This window comes from Dermacentor albipictus, chromosome 1, assembly GCF_038994185.2.
Source record: "Dermacentor albipictus isolate Rhodes 1998 colony chromosome 1, USDA_Dalb.pri_finalv2, whole genome shotgun sequence".
Taxonomy (NCBI): Eukaryota; Metazoa; Arthropoda; class Arachnida; order Ixodida; family Ixodidae; genus Dermacentor; species Dermacentor albipictus.
Genome location: NC_091821.1, coordinates 74,020,745 through 74,048,582, shown reverse-complemented (window position 1 = coordinate 74,048,582; position 27,838 = coordinate 74,020,745). Strand labels below are relative to the sequence as shown.

Here is a 27,838-nt window from a genome sequence, read left to right as displayed (position 1 = left end):
AGTTGCGTGGCTGTTCTGTTGCCGAATAGGCCAAACAATCACAGCGAAGCACGCACGCCATGCCCCCCACTGTGTTTCTTGCAGCACCACAAGATGGTGCTTGCCTCCATACATCCGCAGCAGCGACGACACATGCTGTGAGGGGGAAACAAAAAATAGGAACCAGAAAGCTTGCCTTCAAGCATCTGCGGCTGCACAGTAGTAAGGAAGTAAACACTCCTTGCAGATAGAATGGATTTGAATTGTGCTACGTACGTATGTGCATGCCGCCTACGAAACCATGATGTGTTCAAGGCGTCCGTCATACTCGCTAGTAGTCAGCAACTCCACTTAACAAACGGCTCGGTATAATTTGCGTGCACCCGCACTTGTGTACTCGTGTTTCGACTCCCTATGCAGTCACACAAAGCTTCGCCATACAGTAAAACTTCGTTTGTATGTTTTTGGAAAAACCGCAAGAGAAAAACTCACTAACTGGGAAAACATACGATCCGAAGTAATTTTAAAAATTTGACAGACTTGACTATTGTGTCATACTGTGGTGATGCAGTGAAACTCATTCTGAAATCAGTATATAATTACAATGGAACGCATATCCCTACATGAATAAAGGGACATCTTATAGTATGTGACAATATGGAAAAAATTAAGGTGTGGAATGTGAGTGTCACCATTCCACAAATGAGAACTGGACAAAACTCTCCACTCTATGGAATGAAAAGGAATGGAAATGCTATAGTTCATCATTCCACAGAATGGAATGAAATTGATGGACCCCTTCCACAACTCTGCTACTTATTCTACTCGGAATATTTAAGGACGAGGTTTTCACCAACTAAAAATATGTAAGTAATGTGCTTGGCTAAAAATTTCAAAGCAAGTGCAGCCTACTTTTAAGCTCAGGCAGTTGACACACTCAAGCTGATGGGGCTGCATTAGAACTTCTCTTCTGAAATCCACTAGTTGTTTTCACAACTGCATTAACCTGAGAGACCAGATATTTTCTTGGGCTGGCCAGTACTAGTTCGGGGAAAGGTGAACAAAGATCTTATCAACTCTGCAACTGGCCATCCCAGAATGAACCGTTCATGTAATCTGCTGAAAAGTCATCATTATGCCATGAGCGAAGGCCTTCATGTAGTTGCCATTTGCCTGCAGGTTTGTACAAATTGCATTGCACACAAACAGTGTGGTCTCTCAAAACTTTCGACTTTGCAAGGTTATTCTTGTTTCTGTTACAAATAATTACTGGCATGTGACTATTCTGAACTTGGAGTATTCGATTCGAAAGACGCTTTTACTATTCTAATTATTCGAACCCCCGAAAATTGCTGTTGTCTGTTTTTTCCACCAGCTTCGCCGCAGCACAGCCGTGTCATACGGCGAAGCGTACAAACTATATGGCGGTGAAGCATATTTGTCATGCAGTGAAGCATATGAAAAGTAAAAAGAAGCACTGTCACAGGGCACCTGCTGGTGCTTATGGCTTTATGCTTCACTATCAGCTGAATCACCCCTCCCCCCCCTTTGCTTCCTCTTCATGCATCTGGACAACAGCTGCTGCCAGGTGAAAACTTCTTTGTCAGCTACTAGTCTGGCTAAGTGCCTAAAAGCATGGTTTCCAAACTACAAATTTGACCAAGCAGCAAGCTTAGCAATGTTTTTAGACCCTCGTTCTAATGTACTTGAATTCCACCAGGATGCTTCAATGGTAAAATGAATTAAAAAGCTGGATCTAGAAGAAGCAAGGAAAATATTAACACAGAGGAACAAAAGAAATGACCTCAACAACAAAAGTTTCAGAACAGGCTCCTTCCATGTCAGCACTGCCGAAAGTCTTTGATAAGCTCATCAACCAGCAGCAATTTTCACTTGCTTGTGGCAGCAATTTTCACTGCCACAAGCACAGGCTGAAAGATATGTGCATGATGAAATTTCGGGCCAAAAAGAAGATCTGTGCCAGTGGTGGTGTAAGCATAGTGCCAACTGTTGGCTGGGCTTGTGAAGAGATCCTTGGCAATACCAGACACTAGTGTGTCCAGTGAGCACATCATTTCGGTGTCTGAAAAAAATTGTGACATGCGGGAGGATGTCGCTTCTCCCCAAATATGTCAAGCAGCTATCCTTCCTTCATGAAAACATTAAATAACTGCAGTTATGATACTGTGAAGTAAAGGTGTGGTACAAGAGAATTGTGTTCACAACATAGCGTAACTTTCCTGTGTTATTTGCTGTTTCTTTCTTGCTTTTCTTATTTTTTTCATACCCCTGGTCGGAGAAAAATATTCCATTTTTAAAAAACCAATTGTATTCATATTAAAAAATATTTGACAAATATTCTATTCGATTTTCACTTTGCTTTCACAATTCTAATTCGCTTCAAAATTGCAAATTTGACATTCGAATGCCCCTAAAAATAAGCATCATTATTACAGTAATCATTAGCTGCCTCACAGAAGTGAGCTTCCTACCTTCATTACTTCTCATACAAAATGAACACTTCCAGAGAGTAGTAGGGGAACAAAAGACCAACTACAAACTTGCTGGTGCTGAAATATGACAATCAGTCTCAAACTTGAATTTGTGAACACCGGTGTCAAAGACATACCTGTGAATCTGCCAATGTCCATAGTGTGAGCCTCTTTTCCCGAGGCGCCAGGGAGGCCAGAGTCCCAAGAAGGTTGCGTCCCTCCGGGCAGCACACGAGTAGCAAGCGCCCCGGTGACAGGCAACGAGCAGCTTGAGGTTGTGTCAGCACATGCTCCCAGGCAGCAACTCGTGCAGCAGCTTCTTCTTCCAGAAGCTCAAATGGCAGCTCTTGACACGACGTGCACTCAACAGGAGCCAGTGAGTTCAACTCATTCTCCAAGGATGCACAACGTTCAGCTAAGCTTGGGCTTTGACTCTGCACACAGAAATGCACCATACTGAACTGCTACAGACAACAAAAGGCAACAATTCAGTCCTGACTACACAAATAAAGCTCCACACAGCAACAAATGATGGGTCATTGCATCGACCCAATGCCACAGTGAATTAGAGGAGAATTGTCAGGATATTTGGTACACAGTTGATACATGGGCGGTCTTAACTGTGGCTAAACTTACCAGTGGTTACGTACATAACCACGGTTAGTGGCAATCGTAGTTCTCTTGAGTTACAGGCACATTCCTGTCCACGGTGGCTAGTTACATTATTGTTTGTGGTGTGCCCGGATTGTAGTTAGCCCCAAGTTGTACTTGGACTTTTCTCACAGGGTTTATGGTGCCAAGAAATAGGGCACGCTGCTAGTTTCAATTTCCACTTCTATTCCAATGCAGCACAAAAATATTACACCCATGTACAAAACAAACCGTGTTTGTGACACAATATGGGTATGGTATGAACAGAGAGAAGACAACATAATGCATAGGCATGGCATGCCTGACAAACCATTGGGGGTTTAACACGTCTTGGGTATTGAAGCAGCTAACGCTTCTGAGCCGAACACTCAAGCACATTCAGCACCAGTTACCGGTAGCAGTTGTTCAGGTTCAGCTGCACTTGTTTCCTTTTGTACGGTCCCTCAATGGCAGGAGGGCTGTCATGTCAGCATAGAGGTGTGCATTCAGAGTATTCAAGCGTAGAGCAGACACATTACCTTTCCAAATTTAATACATCTTTGCAATGAAACAATTCTTTATTTACATGCTCCAAAAACATGTTATTTGCCAATTGGCACTACACAACAGAATGTCCCAGAACACACACTATAGTGCGCTTCAGCCGAGGGGAAGCCATGTGAGCTATTGTGCAAGATGATGCCTCACCTGTGCTAGGCTGAGGGTTCCCACTCTTGCACGCATACAGGCGCCCACCAGGCAGTCCTTCTTTTTGACAGTTTAATGATGTCGCAGAAATTAGGTGGTTTGCTTCTTTTCACACTCACAACTTCCATTAATGGTGCATATATATATATATATATATACACAAACACATACACACACACACACACACGCACACGCACACGCACACACGCACGCACACACACGGATGTGTATAAAGATATTTATCATGGCCTCCATCGTTGAGTCAGGTAACTTCACATGCTTTAGGGTGACCTGCAGAGGGCCAATACTGCACTCCATTCATGTACCTTCCACCACCTTGACCATTTGCGAAACGATGGTTACCCTAAATTAAGGTTGCCAAGCTTGGTTTGCAGTCAACCACGGTTAGCAGCCTAACAATGCCTGCTAAGCACTAACCTCATTTAGCAATTAACACGGTTATGGTTGCCCATGTAACAAGGGCATTATAGAGAGAGCAAAGGGAGAAGCTAACAAGCATACTACACAGAGCACATACAGTGCTCACGGAATTAAACGCGACAGGGAGCATTTAGTATAACCCTGCATATGTGCAAAGTACTCAAGAGTACCATGTCATGTCACTAGGAGTCTGGGCACCAAAGGTGACGCGGGCTCCGATCTAAGTGTACGTGCCAAAATTACGTCAATGTGTCACGAACTGCAGCCGGTGGAAATTAATGTATGCACATTATATAGGCCTAAATTCACGCGTCTTATTCCGTGAGCACTGTACATAGTGTCTAGGTATAGTACCTTTTTGTACCCATTTTTCTTCTAGTCAAAAAAAATCTAGGCTTGTATAAATATTCCCATCTTTTAGTGCAAATGAATATCAAGTGGGTGTGTTACTGGTATTTCTGGTTTCAGTGTTGGAAGCAGCCAAAGAAGTTTTGGAGCAGCTCTGGGAGCAGCAAATTTGGCACTTTGGAGCAGGTTTGGAGAAAGAATTGTCTGTCTTGGAGCAGTAAATACGCGTTTTTGAGCAGTTTGGTAAACGTCAATATGAGTAGGCTTACAGGCATATGAAGAAAAGGTGTTCCTTATATGATTTCGCAGAACACTATTAGGCTATGTCAGATTAGTTCTGCGGAAGCCAGCAAGGCGAGCAAATTCATGACAAAGAAAAATTGTCATCCACCTGACTGCGGCATGAAGCTTCAAAAGAAACCCATACAGGTTTCTCAGAAACCACCATTAAGTTACATACCGGATGTGCCAACCAAACGTGACCAAGAAAAATATGCCCGAGGGCTTTTCGCGAACAGCGCCCACTCTGTGTTTATAGGCTTGTGTTAATGCTAGTCGAGTTTTTTTTATTATTATGAACAAGCAACTGGTATTTAATTTTGATGAACTAACAGCTATTACCTTACTTATTGAATAATATGCTAATGCAAAAGTTGTGCAATATGTCGAAAAATGACCGACAACAGCATAAATAGCAACCTAGGTCTTGTGTGGTCTGCTTTCTTTTTTCAACAAAAAAAAAAGACAAGGAAAACCTGAGAACATTATTTTAGTTCTCGTGACAATGCATCCGCACACCAGTAATACATTGGTCTCAGAAGTAAATGTCGTCATCTAGTGCATTGTGTAAATTACAAATGTGCAAGCCTGGGCCACGGTCTAGGAATTGTTCGGAAAGTGAACTGTTACAATATTGTGCTACTTCGCGTTTGATAGGGACTGAATACGCATGCCAAAAACTGCTGACGCGGCGAGAAAAAAGCACGCAGCTTGTTCGCAGTGCCGCTTTTTGACGAGGTTTGCATAAATATTGTCACGTACAAGTTTGTGCAGCTATGGACAGAATGATGTTGGCAGGGGAAGAGGAGATTGAAGTGTCTCGAAGATTGGTTGATGGTGTTACCCTGGTCATTGTTACCCTCATAACTGTATATATTGCAGATACATATATTTTCTCCCCATAACATTTTGGTGGACGTGCGGGGTAATCTCGGCACAAGCCGGCCCTGGATACTCTTAGCCGGCGTCACATTGGTTCTGCAGTTATGGCTACTGACACTGCCTCCGCCGCTCAGACCTCAGCGGAAGTAGCGCTAACCCAGCTATGCCACCCAGGAATCTTCATCAACACTGGCAAGGTCGACGCCGAAGACTGGCTGACGTTGTATGAGCGCGTCGGTAAGCGCAACAAATGGGATGCCACACTTTTGCTGGCCCACGTGATATTTTACTTGGGAGGAACTGCAAAGGTATGGTCCGAGACGCATGAAGCCGATATTAGAAGCTGGGACTTCTGCAAAGAAAAGCTACGCGATCTTTTTGGAAGACCTGTGGGATGTCAAATGGAGGCCATGCAAGAGCTAGCGTCTCGTGCCCAGACATCAACTAAATCATACGTCGCGTATATTCAAGACGTTCTGGCTCTCTGCCGTAAAGCGGACGTGGACATGCTGGAGTCCAATAAGGTCGGACACATATTCAAGGGCATCGCAGACGATGCGTTCAACCTCCTGCTTTGCAGGAACTGCTCAACCGTTGACTCCATCATTAAGGAATGCCGGAATATTGGGCAAGCGAAGAGCAAACGAATCGTACGACGCTTCGACCGACTTCCGAATACGGCTGCCACTTCCTCCTGCAACGACCGTCTGGCGTCACACAACAACTCTCCGGCATTACATCCACCTATAACGCCAAGCTTGACACAGGTTATCCGTCGCAAACTTGAGGCTATAGCTCCAAGTTCTCACTGTCCCCATACGAATGACAACATGACCATCTCGCTCATTCAAGCTGTTGTCCGCCAAGAAATTGCAAACATGGACATCTAGTCTGCCATCCACCCACATCCCACCCCTACCGCTCCTGTCATTGCCTCTCCTGCCCCTCAACAGTCATTCCCAAATTGATATCGCAACCGCTCTTAGTGGCGAACACCAGATGACAGGCCTATTTGTTTTGCTTGCTCCCGGGTCGGTCACATCTCCCGCTACTGCCGTAGTAGCCACTGGTACTCCTTGCCTCGACCATATGCTGATCGCCGCTTCAACCGAGACCCTTGGCCCCTGTCCCCAGTTTCTGAACCATACCATGCCGGCCTTCCCACTCGGGCAACACCACTAGCCGCTCGCCCTCGCCGCATCGCCGTCAATCCCGTTCACCTACACCTCGACGTTTCTCGTCCCCGTCCTATGCTGGCCGCTTCTCAAGAAACTAAACAATGCAGCTCCCGGAGGTGAGGCTGCATTGATGACTCGGCCTGCAAAACCTCTGCCGAGCCCTGCTGCTCGACCGAACCTTGTTGAAATTTTTGTTGATGATGTACCTGTTCAAGCCCTCATCGGTACTGGCGCTCAGGTGTCAGTTATGCGATTATATCTTCGTAGCCGTCTCCATAAAGACTTGACACCTGCCCAGTCGCCTGCCGTCCGAGTAGCTAATGGCAGTACAATAGACGTGATGGGAATGTGCGCCGCCCATGTTACCATTGCCAGCCGTCCGGTTTCAGTCCTGTTCACTGTACTGGCCGAGCGTCCACACGAAGTGATTCTTGGAATCGACTTTCTGACTGCCCATTTAGCACTTGTTGACTGTGCAACCAGCACCCTTTGCCTTGAACTGCTCCATTACTTTGCCAACCCGACCGGCAACCACAACTCCAAAACTTCATTCTACTGAATTTTTTCGACTACAACCTGATACTGCAACTTAAGTCCTCATGCCGCCTTCTCCACCACTTCGCGATGGTCCTTACGTGATGTCCCCCCTTTGCAACGTCCTCCTGGTACGTCAAATAGCACTACCAAGCTCAATTGTTACGCTTGCCAACAATCAAGCGTGGCTTCCTCTTCTAAACTTCGGTTCGTGTCTGCAATGCTTCCTGCGGGTGTATCTCTCGCTGTGCTATCCCCTTTGGAAGACTGAGGCGCTTACGCCCGAACCACGATTCGACACTGCTGCAGCTTGTGCCCCTCCTACTTTACACAACGACAAGTTTACGCCAATGATCGCTACTGATCTACGACCTGCTTACGCCGACGCCCTTCGCCGCATTCTGATGTCCTATGAAGACATCTTTGATTTTGGCAACCGCCCGCTAGGTCGAACCCGTGTTGTCACCCATCCAATCCACACTGGTGATGCTCCTCCTATACACCGACGGCCCTACCGTGTGTCTGCGGCTGAACACCAAGTGATCCAAACGGAGGTGGACAAAATGCTCTCCAAAGATATTATCGAGCCTTCCTGCAGTCCGTGGGCGTCACCTGTCATTTTGGTTAAAAAGAAGGACAATACCTGGAGATTTAATATCAATTACCATCACATTAACAAGATTACCAAAAGGGACGTGTATCCGCTTCCGCGTATTGATGACGCGCTGGCCTGCTTACACAGTGCCAGTTATTTTTCATAGATTTATTTGCACTCTATCTACTAGCAAATCGCAGTGGATAAACGAGATCGCGAAAAGACTGCCTTCGTCACCCCAGATGGTCTCTAACAATTTAAAGTGATGCCTCTCAGACTGTGTAATGCCCCTGCTACCTTCGAGCGCATGATTGACTCTCTTCTGCACGGATTTAAATGGACCACATGCCTCTGCTACCTTGATGGCAACATTGTTTTTTCACCGACGTTTAAGAGCCACCTCCACCGACTCTCAGCAATCCTTGCTGTTTTTCGACAAGCTCGCCTACAACTCAATTCTACAAAATGCCATTTCGGCCACCACCAAATGCGAGTACTTGGTCACTTGGTTGACGCTGCTGGTGTCCAGCCTGACCCTGATAAAGTTTGTGCCGTTGTTGAGTTTCCACTTCCGCGTTCTCCTACCAATGTCCGAAGTTTCCTTGGGCTGTGTTCCTATTTTCGGCGATTTATCCAGAACTTTGCTGAAATTACTCATCCTCTCACAGACCTCCTCAAAAAGGACGCCACTTTTTGTTGGGGACCTGACCAGGCTGCAGCATTTTCCATGCTTATCAGTCGCCTTATCAATCCACCCGTGTTGGGTCATGTTGATCCGCATGCCTACACTGAAGTTCACACTGATGCAAGCGGCCATGGCATTGGCGCTACCTTGTCCCAATGACAGCAGAACACCAATCGCGTGATCGCGTATGCTAGCCATCTTCTTTCAGCACCAGAACGCAACTACTCCATAACAGAATGTGAATGCTTGGCCCTTGTTTGGTCCATTGCTAAGTTCCGTCCTTACCTATTCGGTCAACATTTCACCGTCGTGACAGATCATCATGCCTTATGTTGGCTATCCTCACTCAGAAACCCGACAGGCCCGTCTTGGCCGCTGGGCTTTACGCCTGCAAGAGTACACCTTTTCCGTGCCCTACAAATCTGGGCAGCTACATAAAGACACCGACTGCATCTCCCGCTATCCTGTCGACACACCCGATGGCACCGAAACCAATACAGATACCTGCGTTTTGTCAATCTCCGACTTCTCACGCATCCATCACCAACGAGCAGCATCGTGACCCATATTCGCGTTCCTTCATTGAACGCCTTACCTCGAAACAACAGAATACTTCTTCCGTATGTTTGTTTTCCAGGACGGGACTTTATAGCGATGCAATATGCATCCACATGGTGCTGAACTGCTTCTCGTCGTTCCCCAGCATCTGTGCTCGACAATTCTCTCGCAGTTACATGATGTGCCCACTGCTGGTCATTTGGGTGTCTCCTGTATGTACGACCATGTGCGCAGGCGATTTTTCTGGCCTGGGCTATATTGCTCTGTTCGAAGCTACGTCGCTGCCTGCGAACTTTGACAATGCCGCAAGAAGCCTCCGTTGTCTCCTGTTGGGCACCTTCAGCCTATAGATATCCCCAGTGAGCCATTTTACCGCGTCGGCCTGGACCTCCTTGGACCATTTCCAACTTCATCCTCGGGCAACAAGCGGGTGGATGTTGCGACAAACTATGCCACGCGTTATGCCATAACGCCCCCCCCCCCCCCCCCCCCTACGAGCTGCACAACTGATGTGGCTGATTCTCTCCTCCATGAAGTGATCCTACATCATGGTGCCCCACGTCAGCTACTCACTGATAGAGGCCGCTGTTTTCTTTCTAAGGTTGTCGACGACCTTCTTCGCTCTTGCTCAATGTCCCACAAGTTCACAACGGCTTACCACCACAGACAAACGGACTTACCGAGCGTCTCAACAGTACACTCACGGGCATACTCTCCATGTACTTGTCCGATGATCACAGGGATTGGGACTGCTCCTTACCCTTCGTGACGTTTGCATAGAATTCATCGAGTCACGATATTACTGGTTACTCTCCATTCTATCTACTATATGGCCTTGACCCACTCCTGCCTCTTGACTCGCTGCTCCCTTCTGATGCCAGCACTACCATGTTCTATGCTCACAACGCCATAGTTCGCACGGCCACAGCATGTCGCACTGCCCTTGATCGTCTTCTGGTGTCTCAGACTATCCAAAAGCATCGTTACAACAGTCGTCGTCGGGACACTCATTTCAGCCCTGGGTCACTTGTCCTATCTTGTTCACCCTCCCGTCGCATTGGTCTCTGGGAAAAACTGCTACCGCGATACGTCGCGCTGTACTGAGTTCTTCACCAAGTCACCAGCCTCACATATGAGATATCACCTGTGACTTTGAAGTCTTCTACCCCACCAACTGATATTGTGCACATTTCGCACCTCAAGCCCTATAACTTGCAAAGCATCGAGGCGATGCGTCTGTCGCCACGGGTTAATGTCACGTACAAATTTCTGCCGCTGTCGACAAAATGACATTGGCAAGGGAAGAGGAGATTGAAGTGTCTCAAAGGTCGGTTGATGGTGTTACCCTGGTCACTGAGTTACACCCTTGTAACTGTATATATTGTAAACACATATATTTTCTCCCCATAACAATACTGATCCAATCTTTAGTGCACAGAAGCGTTGTCCCGGTCACAGCGTTTTTATTTTATTTTATTTCACAAGCTTTCTTTCTCGTTAAAAAAAGTCTGCACAAATCCTAGGTTGTTTAAAATGCTGTTATCGGTCATTTGTGAACGTCATCCATGACTGTTTCATAAGCATCTCATTGATAAGGTAAATTTATAAATTTAGCTAATTAAACATATTCGTGCACAATGAACAAGAAATATTGACAGTGGTCACCGTGAACAACACTCATCAATGTACAGTGAATGCAGTTCGTGCAATGTATTCTGGTAATTTCTAATTCTTGCTGACCGCGTCGTGAACATCATTGCTGCGAACGCAATTTTGAAGGTTTGTGGTTTTGTCAAACGTTTAATTACGACCACAATTTGGATGCTAAGGTTGACTAAATACGAAACTTTACATCCTTGGCTTGCGATGTACGGTGGCAAGAGCCTGATTTTGTGCAGTGTCGCCAAGCAGAAAGTAGTGTGTGTGTGTGTGTGTGTGTGTGTGTGTGTGTGTGTGTGTGTGTGTGTGTGTGTGTGTGTGTGTGTGTGTGTGTGTGTGTGTGTGCGTGCGTGCGTGCGTGCGTGCGTGTGTGTGTGTGTGCGTGCACACACACACACACACACACTGGTTGGTGAAAAGTGCCAGACATAGGTTGTAAGCACTCTTAAATGACATAATAGCCATGCTTGGATGCACATTGATGACAGCAGACCAGACAGACAACCATGTTCATATGCTGCATTTGCATCATGGAGCATCAGTTAAAGAAATCTGCAAGAGAAGCAACTGTCTAACTTTATTTGCACCAATCACGACTGAGGACACATTGACATCCTTGTTAAGAGAAAATTGAGCAATTAATAAATATGAACAGTGATGGAGACTAACCATTTTGCCACAAACAACTGTCAGTCCACACCGTCTAGCATCAAGGAAGCATTCGAAGAGGCTGCTCCAGCAAGGAAGCTCATCCATTTCAAGTTTTATGTACAAAAGAGCAGGTAAGACTTTGACAACATACAGGATTGAGGCACATGAACAATGCAGACAGTTTCTACAACTGAAATGGCAAATAGGCTGTGTAGAAATTTACTGCCTGTTTTTACTTTAATTACAGAATTAAATAGTTCGGTGTATATACAACAAAATGAGGGTGGTACATATGGCTCCATCGCTTAAGGAAGACACAGCACTTTCAAGATAAGTTCAGCACAAGTATGAAACTAGTGAAATAAGAAATTTCAATGCAACGCTTACGTTCCATGACGTACCTGGCTGGAGTTCTCTCGAAAAGAGTCCCTCATCATGTCCTCGACACGCTTGTTGGCCTGGGCCTTGAGATTGAGGATCATGGAGTATGTAACACGGAACCGTGACTGCAACTCTGTTGGTCGACCAAGCATCATCGCTTGCAACTGTGATGACTCTGGGACATCTCCTTTGCACAATAACAATACTGTGCCTGTCTCATCCTTGCCACGCCGACCAGCCCTGAAAATTTGCAATTACATTAACTCAGAACTCCAGAGTGAAGCCCAGACAATAATATTTTTGTGCAGGAATACTGATGAAAAGAAACAGACATACAACAGAATGTGAGCAAACTAATACAGGCATATCGCATTTGCTTAATTCTAACATTCAGCACATTACTCAGGATCATAATGAGCAGAGCAGTATAGACGACCGCACGCCAAGTTTCATCCTAGACGCCAGCGCTCGTTTCTCCCCTGGCGGCACGATTTCATCTCCAACGGTGGTTTCCGTCGCCGCTTCCCTTCGCGGTCGCGCCCGCGTTCAGTTCGCGCTGCGCGCGAAACGTCTCATGTTTGCTACGGCGCCTCTTCGGATGACCGGAAATTATTATTGTGTTGTTAACTGTCACGACAGCAATGTAAACATGAAAAGGTTGATGCCACCAGTGAAATCCTGCCGATTCACAAGAAAATGGTACGAAAGAAGCAGACGACAGACATGATTATGCGCCGAGCGAAGTAAACATCTGGCAAACGAAGCGAGCTCGTTTATTGATCACTCCTGAGTGTATGACGGTTTCTCTATGTAACCCACGTGAAATTAATAATTACTCGGTACATAATCCTTTTATTCATATAAAAACTTTAAGTTAAACGAGCGCTTGTCCTGTCTTCTTTCTCGTGTTTAGTTTGTGTGTGCGCTGTCTAAGAATGGAAACCACGTCTGTTGTATGCACTAGCAGTGGCCGAAGTTCACGCGTGCCGAGAAATTGAATATGTGCATGATGCATTGAACATGACCGGAGTTCATTCCCGCTTCACCACCGCACCGATCGATCGGGTTATTGGACGATACACACCCGCGTCTTGGTCGCGCCGGCATTGCTGAAGCAGGAATGATTAATAATACTTTCAACTTCCGTCTCTTGAGTACTGTTAAAAAATGACCAAGCTGTCTACATTGCTGCCTCTATTCCATATTGTAGGGGACGTACTAGTTAAAGTTGTGTGCGCATGTCGTACTTGTGCTATGCAGCGATATATCTTGTTTATTTCCGCACAGTGTCGATAGAAGTCCGTTGTCGCCATCAGAGACAACACGGATTTGTAGCAAACATAATGTGAGAAACTGCAAAAATGACTTTAGCTCGTAGGTGCCGTATGTATGTGCCGCATCGTATGTGCTGACGATTTTTCCGGCGGCACATACGATGTCGTTTCCAATTACCTGCTCAGCGTCCCTTACATGGTTAAGCAGACGCTGCCGTTTCGCCGCATTGCAGCCATAAAAATAATCGTCAAGCGTACCGATCTTCTTAAAGGCAAATATAGCGTGTGCAGTTTGTTTCACACTAAGGGGAAAACTCGGAACGTATTGCGTCGCGATGCGGCAAGCAATGGAGTCGTGCGGCGGCAGCAGCTCGAGCAGGCGCACACGCTTGAGGGGCAGTGTCGTGATCTGCGTCGTCTGCTACGGCGGCGCGCGCTGGCCGCATTTTCGGGAAGCGTGGTACTGTCAGGGGCAATGCACCGATTTCATCGGTACTGCGGGAACTGAGCTGATATTCTTTACTAAACGTTGTGCGTCGCCACACTCTGATCCTTCATTGGCGATAATGGAGTTCCACAAACTTCTTTTGACAACATGGTTCATTTGTTCTTTCGAAAGGCCGGAGTACTGAGCGTGTGCACGTATAATTCTTCACTGTGTGTGCTACCGTAATGAGCAGCGACAAAACGCACCAAGATGTGCGCGCAACGTGCTCAGTCTTTGTTTGACTCGAAAGGAAAACAAAGCACTCAACAATGGGAGTCGAACACGGTGAAACAAACGGACACGATTAAATGAACGTTTTAGGTTCAGACAATGAGCTGGAAGTGATTTTTCTCGATAATCTTTCGCTACACCAGACAGACCCTGCCCGCCGGTGGGGAATTGGACACGTCACGCTCGGAACTTCAGTTAGTATCTCGTCATGTCCCCAGCGGCAGCGATGACAGCGCTCATCCTGGAAGGCAGTGAAGTGTAGAATGACTTGATCAGGGATATGTTCATTCGCTGCACGTCTCAGTCACTGACGATGGGGGATCGAAGCCTATCCTCGGGCGACTGATAGAGGGGATGTTGCGCCAGCGATACTTTCAACGAGCCCCAGACATTTTAAATGATGTTGGCGCCCGGGGATTGAGGCGGCCGCTCCAATAGAGTGACTGCGCGCTCTTCTAGCAGTTTTTGCACAGCACGAGCAGTGTGGATCGGCGTCCTATCGCGTTAGAATATATAGTCGCCTTCCAGAAATGGGCCGTCAAGAATGTATGGAATCAGTACGTCGTCTATGACTGCCATGCAACGATGAACTTACATTCGAGGCGTATCAGTGGGCATTGCGCAACGCTTAGCAAAGAATACCGGCTCCTTTCACGCAGTAACGATGTGATCAGCGCCCTGCACCTGACAGTAGAACGTTTCTCGACAATGCGGCCAGCGTGCGTCGCCGTAGCAGACGACGCCGTTCAAGATCCCGCCCCTCGAGCATCTGCGCGAGCTGCTGCCGCCGCTTGACTCAAGCGAGTTTTCCCCTAAATGTGAGAGAGACTGTACACCGCCCTTCGAAAGAAATGTCCACGCGCACACACCGCGCGCGGCGCGAAACATGCCCAAACACGCGCAGTGCAGTAGGCAATCAAGGCGGCGCGAGCGAGAGATGGGAGAGGGGTACCACCGGCTAATAGAATTTTGCTCCGCATGCGGCGCTCTCAACGCCGGCGCAGCAGCGCCGCTCTCGGTGCCGTTCTTGTCTATTGCGTCTCACTATTGCACTAATACTACAAATTTTACGACATAACTTGAACAGCCAGCAGGACCCAACCAAGATAATTTATTGGCTTGACCTATAGCCTGAAAGACTTTTACAGCTACATCAAACATTTTTGGCACCAGCATGCATACTTGCAGCACCTTCAAAACAATGCAGCATTTAAGCTCACTCTTTTAGTGACAATTTTATCAGTGGAAGATTTTAACACAAACGCTAAAACAGCGCATTTGTGTTACTGAAACACTGAGATGCGATACTGAAGTATGTAGAAGTCATTTATAATGCCTATGATTTTATTATTTTATTACAAATGATAAAAAGTAAAAGTTAGAGAGGCCATTAGCAGCTGACAAGAACAGCAGGTATAGCTAACAAGACATTGACTTCAGCCTCACATGGGTGACTGTCGCTTTGAAGGACACGGCCCTCAACCTGCCCTCAACACTAATTCCTTTCAGCAACTAACCCAGATCTTTATAATTTCCCCAGCAGATGATATTTTATATCCCCTATATTGCTGTGATATTTTATCCTGATCCAACAGTTCTTTTGTATGGTATGGATGCATTGATTTTTATCATATTTTATTTTTTTGCTGATTATTTCTATGAGCACATTTTTGGAATACAAGAAGTCATTGTAGTGGAATTAACAAGTTTGCTATAAAAGATTCTGGCAGAAACCATCTCATGATGACGGTTGACGTTATTGCAATTAGACCTCATGCAATGTAATGGCACACCGTATCACTGAAGGCATCTTTATTTAGAATCTGTAGTGCTAATTCTGAGAGTTCCATTGCTTTGGCTATGTGTAACACACAATGTATCCCGGATCGGCGCACTTTGTTATGCCAATCGCTTACCAAGGTCGGCCATGATGACGATGCAGTGATGACGATGGAATGAAGAAGAAGGAACGATGAAGACAGTGTGACGACAATGGCATGAGGACAATGAGATAATGATTCATTCTGAAATGATGACTATGGTATAATGACAACAGCGTGAGAATGACAGCATGAGGACATGGGATGACAACGACTTCCTAATGATGAAAGTATGACAAAAATTGGATGACGAAGCTGGAATGACAATGATGGAACTACTATGACAGCATTAAGACGATGGTATGACAATGAATGCACGACGACTGTATGACGACAATGGCATGGCAACAGCGGCATAATCACAACTGAATGATGCCAGCATGATTATGAAAGAATGGTGAAGAAGGAATGGTGTCGGTGGAACGACGAAAGTAGTATGACGACATGGCATGATGATAATGGGATGATGTTTCTGAAGTGATGACGATGGTATAACAGTGTGACAAAAGCATGACGATAATGGGATGACAATGACTGTATGACGAGGATGGCATGATGACAGCACAACGAGAGTCAGATGATGAAGCTGGAATTACTACGATGGAACGATCACGATCGCATCACGACCATAAGCACATACGAGGCCCAAGCTAGTAGACCACTTGGATCACTGGGCATGTAAATGGTTAGAGACCATTTATATGCCCATGAATGCTTGAATGCTTCAATGAATGTAGAAAATGGGCAAAGATTCTTCATTGCATCAGATTGGTCTAGAGAGCACACATCCAAGACACACGAACTCGTGGCATGAAGGCCAGCCATAGTGAAATGCATACAAGAATGGCTGTTGAAAAAGCACCCCAGAAAGGTCAGCAAACATCTCTCAGTGTTTCTAAGCCCGAAGTATACTAGCCCAAAGCAAGTGAATGATATGGCCAGCAGACAAAAATGTGACGCCTGTTCACTCAACTCAACAAAAGGTGCATGCTGCAGGCAAACAGCAATGGAATTTTTGATCTAATTAATAGCTACCAGGAATTGTGTGAAGTATCATAAGAAAGCTAATCACATTAAAAGATGGCAGATTGGTCCTGAGAGCACATACCTACAATGAACAAGCTTTGTTTCTAGAAATAAGTTAATGTCAATCATACTGGGGCCACATTCTATAACGGTTCACTTTGGAACCGGTTCGCTCTCACAAACACCGTTGGTCGGCGCTTCGTTGTCGTCATCCCTGGTGGGTGTGACAACAAATTTTGTTGTCGTCACACAGGTTGTCAATCCTGTGGAAAGGAACCCATCGTCTGCTACTAGAGGAACCGTGGAGAAGTGGTTCGCTCGAGAGTCGAGCACGGTGGTGAGCATGATCTTGAGGGTTGCTAGGGCAACCATGGCCATCTGCTAGTCTCCCACTGGCCAGCACAACGAGAGGGGTGCTGATAGTGGCTTCTTCGGTTGTGTTGATGGCGAGTGTTGGCCAAAGACAACGATGTTACGAGAAGTAATGGTGCGACAAGCTAGAATATCTCGAACCACAAGATTTAGTATCATTGACACTGCGACATAAGTGCTGTGCGTGCTATCATTTTTTTTTTCTCCCTACAGATTGTTTTCAGTAGTGCGTCTGGAATGTAGCAGCTATTGGGTTGTCGCAACCGTCAGTCAGTCGAATCATTACCATTATCGGTAGGGTCATTACAGTTTAGGGAAAAGAAAAAGGGTTGCGAGATTTCTCTCCACGCAGCAGGAGAAAGCCGCAGACAAGAATGCTTCCTTGAATGCTCCTTTGACCACGACAAGATTCTCGAAGTTGTGGGATGTGTGGACAGAACTATTATCGCAATTTTCCATCCTAAGAAGCTCAGCCACGGCTAAACAAATCCTATTAGAGCCACGGCCTACACACAGAGAACCGCTAGATTGCTTAACGTATGGCACACCACCTAGCAACTAAATAATAAATAAAGCAATGCAGATAAAATTAAATTACTAGCTGTCTGTATGAGAAGCTCAGTTCTTACTGGAAATTAAATGTGCAAGTGTTGTATACAAACCAATATTTTTCTACCAAACTAGCAACATCCTTCAATTACTATATCATCCCCAAACTACAAACATAAATGATGACATGACCTTGCTACAGATGCCGCTCGTTCATTGGTCTCCCTCGCGGCGCAACATTCTACTCTTTCTCCCAGTGATGTCACCTTGACGTAACAGCCAGACCGAACCGGTTCCAAAGCGAACCGTTACAGAATACGGCCACTGTACAGCAGTGCCAGAATGCAGTTGTCGCATTTATGATCTCAATTGCACATAGGTGGCACCATTGTCATGTAATACACAACTCGCTTGAGTACACGTAATTGTCTTAAATACTTTTTATGATGCCAATTTGTTATCCCTCTTTGCAAAGAACCACATGAATGCTTGACTGCTTCAGTGAATGTAGAAAGTGGGCAAAGATTCCTCAGTGCATCAGATTGGTCCAGTGAGCACATATCCAATACACATGAACTCATGTCATGAAGCCAAGCCACAGTTAAATGCATAAAAGAATGGTTTCTGAAAAAGCACCCCGCAGGCAGGCAGAAAGGCAAGCAAATATCTCTCGGTGGTTCTGAGCCCAAAGTGCACTAGCCCAAAGCAAGTGAATGATATGGCCAGAAGAAAAAAAATTCGACCTTTTTTTCACTCAGCTCAACAAAAGGTGCATGCTGCATGGAAAATAGCACAACAATGCCATCTTTTATATAATACTCCTCTATAAAAACAAAGTCTGCATTTACAACATTACATGCATGAAATAATCCAAATTGGAATACTGGCACCACTCGCTTCTGCATCGATAAAGCCATACAGCACTAAGTCAAGTTCAGTTATATTTCACACATGCATGAGACCCTATGGCGAATTTGGCTTCTCAAAACAGGGGAGGTATTCTGCAAGAGTCCACCTAGTGGACATGTCCATTTCGATTGCTGTGGATGTTCTGATTGGCTGCGCTGGGCTGTGCGTCCGCAGCACCAAGGCACCACAGTCAATCAGCCCTACAGCAGAAAAAGACGAAATGGACATGTCCACTAGGTGGACTCTTGCAGAATACAGTAAAACCTCGTTATAATGAAACGGGATATAATGAACTAATGGATATAGCGAAGCAATCGTAATTTCCCGTGAAATTCGAATAGATGCCCATGTATTGAAAACCTCATTTTAATGAAGCTAAAATTTCCTCGCAATGCGTATAACGAACTTTTTTTTTCCACAACGAGCATTTACTGACAATTTTGGTAGCCGTCAGATCAATGTCTTACAGCACGCAACATGCACATCTCCCGTGTGTGTCTTCCAGCCTCCCCTTTCACAAAGAACTGGTGGACCCACCCGCTCTTCCACTATGTGCGTGGGGCAGCACCGACTGCGGTTTGTTGTTGCTTGTAGTTGCTTGTTGCCTGCGTGCACATCAAGGATATCAGTGTTTCTATCGGCTCGTTCGTGCGAGTTCCCACGGCCAGAAAGGAGATAGATGACGGCAACGGCAAGCAGAAACGCAAAACGATATCAATCGAGCAGAAGGTGGCTATGCTGAAAGCCGTCAAGTCCGGCGTGAAGACAAAAGTGGCTGAATATTTCGGCATAGCGTTGAGCACGCTGCCAACGATTTTGAGCAGCGAAGAAGCTATCACTGGTGCTGTCGCACGTGGCATATAATGTGACAGAAAGAAGCTGCGAGCCCCCGCTTTCAAAGCTGTAGAGAAGGCGGCCTTCAAGTGGTTTTTGGACGCCAGAGCAAGCGGCACTCCTGTGAGTGAGGCACTGTTGCAGCGCAAAGCGTTGGACTTCGTGTGCATCATCGGGCATGACGATTTTGTGGCGAGTGTCGGCTGGCTGCAACGTTTCAAAGAGCACCACGACATCGTAAGCAGAGCTGTCAGTGAGACGCGCAGTCTGTCGACCGCGAAGCTGTAGTGGCCTGGGTGGAGACAAATCTTGGACAGCTGCTAGAAAAATACAGTGTCAAGGATTTGTTCAAAGTAGATGAGACCGCCCTCTTCTACCAGATGCTGCCGCAAAAAACCTTGGCCCTCAAAGGTAAACGCTGCCAAGACGGTAAGCAGAGCAAGGTCCATGTGACTGTGTTGCTTTGTGCCAACATGGATGGGTTGGAAAAGGTGCCGGCCCTCATGGTCGGCAAAAGTGCATCAGCACGGTGCTTTAAAGGCAAACGAAAACTCCAAGTGAGTTATGAGTCCAATCGTAAGGCTTGGATGATGAGATAAATTTTCGCACAACAGCTGCGGGAGCGGGACGAGCGGCTGGGCAAGCAAAACTGGAAGATATGCCTCATACTGGACAACTGCGCGGCCCACCGCGCTGCCGCTGTGCTCAAGAACATCGAGCTATGCTTATTGCTGCCAAACTGCACTGCAGTTGTGTAACCCCTCGACCAAGGAGTTATTATGAACAGTCAGGTTACTGCAAGCGTGTGATCGACCAGATTCTGCTCAATATGACCATGAAGCACGAGCCCACGATCGACTTGTACATGGAAATCAAGATGCTACAGGCAACTTGGATGGCTGTACCAACAAGCACGATTGCCAATTGCTTCCGGCATGCTTCATTTGGCACCAGCAGTGGCGGTTGCAGCGAAGATCTCGGTGTTGCCGCCAATGAGGGTGGGACGCTCTCCTTGACGCCGGCGTTGTGCCCGACTGCAACATCTTCTGCACACGTACGTCAGTGCCGATACTGACGTGGTGACGACCGAAGAGCTAACGGAGGCAAAAATTGTGCGCGCAGTGACGGGGTTGCCTAATGACGACAGTGACGAATTTGTCGACGCCAGCCCGGAGCCTAACCCGACGTACCGACGTCCGCACAAGCGCTGGATGCAGCAGACCTGCTGCACTGCTTCTTTGGCGCTTACAATGACGACGAGGATGGACTCAAAATAGCAGCTGCAGCTGAAAAAGCCATGATTCACCTGAAGAAGACACCGGAAAAATCTATCAAGGACTTTTTTTCTGCGAAGTGAGCCGCCAGCTGGTGCGCTGTTGAGTGAACAGTGATGAGCCGTTTGGTGTGAATAAAGTAGCACTTCCTTGCTGTTCTGTCTTCCCGCTTGCTTTTTTTTCCGTGCGATGGCCGTTTTCTTTTTGCGTGGCGGGCTGCTGTGAGATTTCGTGGTGAGTACATCCTCTCTTGCTTGCTAATTGTGAATAGAAATGGATAGTGTCTATAAAGAACTAATGGTTACAATGAAGTATTTATGACCCCCCCCCTTCAACTTCTTTATAATGTGGTTTTACTGTACCTCCCCAGGTGCAGCAAGGTCTGGCCAGCACTGAACATGTTACATTTGAAGAATGCTATGCAGTCAACAGGTAAAAGAAGAAGATGAAGAAAGAAGAGAATAAGGGGCAGATGGGTGATGAAAATAGAGAGGAGCTTAGATCTAGCAATGTAGCACCTGATATGAGCTGTTTGTAAGAGCTGGTTTATTATAGTGTTAATATGCTGAGTTATTCACTTGATTATAGCGCCTAGCATAGAGACAGGGCTTAGCTAGAAAGGGATGCACACCGAGCACTTGTCCACCTCCAGAAATTTCGGTGTACAAGGATACCTAGTATAAAATGATGTGCAACAACACCTTTCTGCCTCCTGCCCCAAGTCAAGGGTGAGCCCTCCCCAAAAAAAACATTCCTGGCTATACCACTGCATAGAGAGAAAGACCAGATTTTTTGTTTGAGATAATTATATCTTAACATGCCATTCATGTTTGATTCATCCTCAACAGAATGTTTGTCCACTTCACGGCATGAAAGGAGAAACAGATGTACACTCTTTCCCCCAGCATCACATCAAATTCTGCGGTGCACAGCATGCACTTCACAGCTGAATTGAATGGCAGTGTGCTAGACTGCATGAATCAATGCAGAAAATGCTGGCTAATACAGACTTGTGTACTGTTCTCAGTGAAAAGTAAAATTGTGAAAGTGCGCCTAAAAACTGTCTGAAACGTAGAACAGCTTGTTCACCTAAAAAAGCATAGGACAAAAGTACTTCAAGTTAGCAGGTAGTTTATCACATAAAGGCTCATCAATGGCTCACAGCAGAACTAGTACAAGGTTGGGCTAGACTTGACATGCCATTATAAAGAAATGAATTTGCCTCCAGCCATACTACACACCTAGTTACCGCCATGGTTGCTTAGTGGCTTTGGTGTTGGGCTGCTAAGTATGAGGTTGCCGAATCAAATCCTGGCCACGGCAGCCGTATTTTGATGGATGCGGAATGCAAAAACACCCGCGTGCTTAGATTTAGGTGCATATTAAAGAACCCCAGGTGGTCAACATCAATTCCTTTCTATATGTTTTTTCTCATGGGAATGCACAGTTTGTGGAAAACGCGAATGATGGACCGAAACACTGAAACGGTTGTCCCTACAAGGGTACATTTCATCCAGATGACACTACACCTAAAACATATTTATGATGGACTCAATATACAACCGGAGTGGTACCCCATTTTGGTGTGGTGCCTATCCTTACCACTTTTCTAAAGTGAAACCAACGTTTCCACCCACAGTATGAGTGTTGCCTTTTCTGTGTGTGATTTCCATTGTGCCCTCCATTTTGTGACTATGCACAACTGGTGAATTTTGGGTTGAATGCTACTGTAATACCGTATTTATTCGAATCTAACGTGCCCGTTTTTTCCGATAAAACGAGTCCGAAAATTGCGTGCGCGTTAGAATCAAGTACGACCCTAAATCTGCATTATCATATCGCCATCGGCATTTCAAAATGGCCGCCTCGTACGCGCTTCGAGCCTATAGTAGGATACAACTTAAAAAAACAGCAGTTGGCAACCGAGGCACAGGGGCCGCACAGGATTGTTACTCTGCCAGCCAATCACAGAAGCAAACAAAATCTTCGTCATGCGACCATTTCAAAATGGCGTCGTACTTGATACCTCTGGAGCGTCTGCTGTCCTTGAAGTCTTTTCATTGGCAGAAGTGATGAGATGTGCAAGAGACACGGATAAAGTGTATGAAATCTTAGATTTTCACTCTTCAAAAGTCGGCTGCACAGTTCATTTTGCTGCTGCCCCTGTTTTACTCATGAAACTTCACTGCCAACTGAAGTGAAACTTGACAATAAATAGTTGCAGCAAAGCATGCATTTTATTTCAGTTAAATAAAGACCTAGGCTTTCACCATTCCACTATAATAGACGAGTGAAAATTATGCGCTTATAAGTTTATTTTTGTGGTTACTGCCTCATTTAGGTAACAGAGAAAGCTTGAAGTCCAAACTATTTCCAGCTTCATAGAGGAACAGTGGCTGGCAGTTATGAGGGCATGGGCGGGGCTTCACTGCAGAGATGAGTTGTACCCGACTATAGCTGCCATAGCTTTCTCCATGTGCTGCAATACGGGTGCTTAGGCAATGCTTCCTTTGGCTTATGTTAGTGCACCGTCTGTCTTCCCATTTTCTGTGTTTGCTCTATCAGCATGGAAGTACCAACTGCAATGACATGCCGAGTTCATTACGATGCCACAATTAAAAGGAAAGCGATCGCGTGTGTGGAGATGGATGGAAATTGGGCCGCATTACGGGCGTTCGGAGTTCCTGAAACTTGCATGCGGGACTGGCGCAAACGGAAGAGGCGTTCTACACCGGCGGCTGCTATGTACGGTGTGGACGCGCGGCCCCTATCTTGAAAGTGATCTGCTACGGAGACAAAAGTCTATGCATTTAGGCGCACCGCGCTGTGTTCTCGTTGCTTAGTTTGCGTTGAAGCAAGAAGCCGCACAAAGGTAAATTCTCTCGCTCCTGCTAGCTTCTTCCTGCACACTTCCTCGCTCCAGCATTTTGATAAAGAGTTTCTGCGGCCATTGAGTGAGATGTGTTCATGTTTGCTCGTGCATGCGTGACATCATGCTTGTTAACCCTTTGAAGGTTTTTGCCGTACATGTATGGCGGCGGTTTTCTGTCCCACAAGGCCTTTGTCGTACGGGTGCGGTTCCGACCCTCCGTTTGAAATTTCGCGCCATAATGACGATGCGTGCTCACTGGGAGGTGCTGCCACCTCTTAGCACTTACAAGATGCATTTGAAATTGGTGTTACCTTCTTGGAGAGATAAACAGAGCTGATTGCTAGCTTCAGCGCGTCGCTCAGACTGCGGCAACGCCCCTTTGGCGGTTTCGGTTTTGCCGCGTGATCGCAACGGAGGCGCGCAAAACGTCATTTTTTTCTTTGTCGGCACTCTCTTGCAGGGCTGTAGAAGCTGATTTCTATCTTGATTGGCGCTGCTCTTAGCTTGCCTATCAGTGCTGTTTGCGAGGTATTCTCGCTCTCAGTGGCAATGCGCTTTCGCGGTTTCGGTTCCACCACGTGATCGCAACAGAGGCACACGAAACGTGCTTTTTCTCTTTGTCGGCACGCTCTCGCAGGGGCGGCGGAAGTTGACTTCTATCTTGATTGGCACTGCTCTTAACTTGTTTATCACCACCGTTCATGAGGTATTCTCGCTCTCCGCAGCAACGCGCTCTCTGCCTAAGGCAGCCCCACGCAGAGATGTCATGTGTGCACCAACACAACTCCTCGCTCCAAGAGTACAGGCACGCATTTTAGGTGTGCAGATTGCGATAAGGCGCTGTGCATAGACCCGTGTTTCAAGGAGTACCACGCTCGGAAATACTATTGAACATTTTGAAGTTCTGAGTGATGCCGACACCAAAATACTGTTCCTAATTATTTTTTACTATTTATTCCTGACTTTATACATGTTTACATTCAAGATCCGCAATGAAGTAATTCGACCACCTGGGAAAGTTTTTTTCAAAATAATTCGACCCTCAAAGGGTTAATTTAGCTAGAAAGTGAATGTTTAAAAGTTTATATGGCCGATAAAACTACTATCCTTACTTTTCGTATAGCTGTCTACTAATTTGCTATCATAATCGATGCTTCACCTTTCGGGTGAAACTGCGACTTTTTTTATTTATCGCGACTTTAGTGCATTGGGAGTAAATCATTGATTTTTAAAATGAGAGAAAGTTGTATTTCTGTAGGAAAGAATGAGGTGCACGTTACAATAGAGAGCATTTTTCTTTTCTCTTTTTTTGGTTGCGAAAAACGGGTGCGCATTACAATCGAGGGCACGTTAGAATCGAGTAAATATGGTGAATATCATGAAAGAAAGAAAACAAAATAATTCGGTCCTCCACTACTGTGTGCCTCATTATCAGATTGTGGTTTTGGCACGTAAAACCCCATAATTAAATTTTTTTTACACACCTAGTTAAATGTGTAACACTTTTTCAGACAGCAAACATACTGTTCAATGGTTTTAGCTGCACTGAAGTATCATGCCTGAATAAGAGCTGCTTGACATAGGTGTGCGCCATCACAATGCCTGCCCAAAGCCCTCCCTTTCCCACAGCCCTCACCTTCCAGCCATTTGGATGTATTCAGCAGGCAGCAGGTCCCGGTTGCTAATGCCATCGTGCTTTCGGATGCTGTCAAAAACAACTGTCCTAGCAGGCATGTTGACACCCATAGCAAATGTCTCCGTAGCAAACAGCACCTTAAGAGAAGAGTATGCAATACCTGTCAGGCATTCATACAGAGTTTCTTGCAACAGGCAGGATTCATTATGTGATGGTGAGTTATTAGTAGACAGGAAATTCAAGCTGAACAATTCTGCAGGTTCTCCTACCAAATTATTATAGACACTTCCAAGTATCTATAAACAAACTTATTGGAATGCACACATGCTGAAAGAAAAAGCATACCTAGATGGGAAATGAAATTAATACTGCATGTGACACTGTAGTGTGGTATCAGTAATGGCACTTTAAATGCTGAAAATGAAAAGAGTACATGACTCAAGATGATCCGGTGGATTTTTGTGCCATATTGCACAAGGCTCACTACACATAAGCCAATTTATATTTCTGCATTTTAGTGGATGTTGTCTTTTTGTTCATAATTTTGGAAAACATAGCATGCTTATTCATACCATGTCGATAACAAACATGTATCTCACTCAGTTGCAAACACAACAGCTTCATAGTTCGATCTTGTTGCACTGACCTTCACAAGGCCACGCTGGAAGAGCATCTCAACGGCCTCCTTGAGAATGGGCAGCACACCGCTATGGTGAACTCCAAAACCAGCCTCCAGGAGGCCTCGCAATGAGCGTAGCTGTGGTAGCCGTTGGTCAGCACGGCTCAATCGGGACACCACGTTGTTCTGCAGGAAGCGCCGTACAGCCCCCTTCTCCTCGGCGGTAGTCAAGTCAAGTGCTTGCAATAACTGGGCATTTTCATCACAGCGACGACGTGACAGAGTGAAGCAAATTGCTGGTAGCCGATCTGCCTTGCGAAGGTGCTGAATTAGACCCTGGTACCGGGTCTTGTCCTAGGAAATACAGATGAACATGACAACACAAATATTAGTCAACGCAAGTTCAATGTAAGATCAGCTTGACAACTATGTATAGGATTTTATGGCGCAAGGGCCAGTAATGGCCAAAGAGCACCAAGAAATGACATGATTTAGTCGATGGTATAGTCAATCACAAAGGGTATATGCGACATGGCTGTATAGTAGCCTAAACACATTTGCTGTAATGTGCGTAAAATGTGTATGTATAAAAACATGACAGTAATATGTAAAGTGCAAAATTATACATAGAATAAACATAGAAGATATGCTATGAAGGCGTGATAGACTATAAATTTGTTTACTTAACGGATACTGATGGGCTAGTTGGTGAACCACGATATTGATGAAGCAGTGCACTTGGAATAGACACTTCACACATACATAAAAAACAAGCATGTGCACTTGTCAAGCAATACTATAAAAGGCGGATCTTTGAGCAATAAAGCAGTAGTTGCAGTCCACCACCTGCATATGTACTTTTTCATTAGTCAGCGAACATGTCTATTTCAAGTGTCCTGCTTCATCAATAAAGGTGTCGTCTCTGGAAGGAGAGCTAGACCAGTTCATTTATTTGTTTTTTCACTAGCGCCAATGTCAGTGACACTTGTGCATTTATTTCAGCGACACATTATTGTGTTGTTGTATTGCTGCATATCCACTTCCAGATATAAATTGTTGGTGAGCCCACTGCATTTTGAGGTGAGAAATTGAACGAGAAAATTCTTCCAGTATATACAGAGCACGGTTTGACTATATTCATTCAGCTACACTACCTGTTGAGCTTATACCACACTGCATGCATGCATGTGTCCTCTTGACATACGCATTTGACAAGAACAAGGTTGCAACAGTGATCAAAGAATGGTGCCATAGTAGGACAATCGAATATATTTGCCTTCATTCCCATGCAATAGCATGACAACACTGAAAGAACAAAAATTTCACCAAATTGCACAAACTTTGAGCAAACAGCATAGTTACTTCCCACTCTTCCAACATGCTTTGGGTTTTTTTCAATTTGTAATTTTTGAAGGCCACCACTAAAATCATGGCAATGAAAGCAAGGCATGGCTTGAACACTTTTCCACTTGTCTTTTGATGTGTAGCATTGTGCTGACACCTAGCAACTGTGGTGCAACTGCAATGCATAGGCACAGGCCTTTAAATCCTCTGGTGTAGAGATGTGTGCTGCGGCATAAACTTCACAGACAATGTCGCAGGTAGTTAAACAATTTTTGTGGCACTTAACGAACTACAACATTAGGGATTGTTCACACTGGGCAACAAGTTGGCCAACACTGTCTGAAACATACAAGAAATATGCTGTTGGCAGCCGTGTCACAACAGACCACCACAAAATGCAGGGAAATGTGCTCTTCCCAAGCACTGACAATTTGTTGGCCAACAGTATCCCATAAAAAAAGATATTCTGTGTACATGGTGGCTGTAGTAAAAGCACGAACTGCTCAGTATACATATGTAGTTTCACTGTTG

General features: G+C 45.6%; 1 protein-coding gene across 3 annotated transcripts in view; it reads right to left on the bottom strand.

Annotated features, from left to right (window-relative positions):
- Window positions 1-27,838, bottom strand: part of tst (superkiller complex helicase subunit twister) — a 122,413-nt gene that overhangs the window by 37,170 nt on the left and 57,405 nt on the right. For all 3 annotated transcript variants that reach the window (XM_065434471.1, XM_065434470.1, XM_065434472.1), the window contains 4 exons: window positions 25,991-26,317; window positions 25,345-25,481; window positions 12,021-12,240; window positions 2,609-2,905 (listed from right to left, as the gene is read on the bottom strand). In XM_065434471.1, coding sequence (XP_065290543.1) covers window positions 2,609-2,905; window positions 12,021-12,240; window positions 25,345-25,481; window positions 25,991-26,317 — 981 coding nt within the window. The remainder of the gene's footprint in view (window positions 1-2,608; window positions 2,906-12,020; window positions 12,241-25,344; window positions 25,482-25,990; window positions 26,318-27,838) is intronic.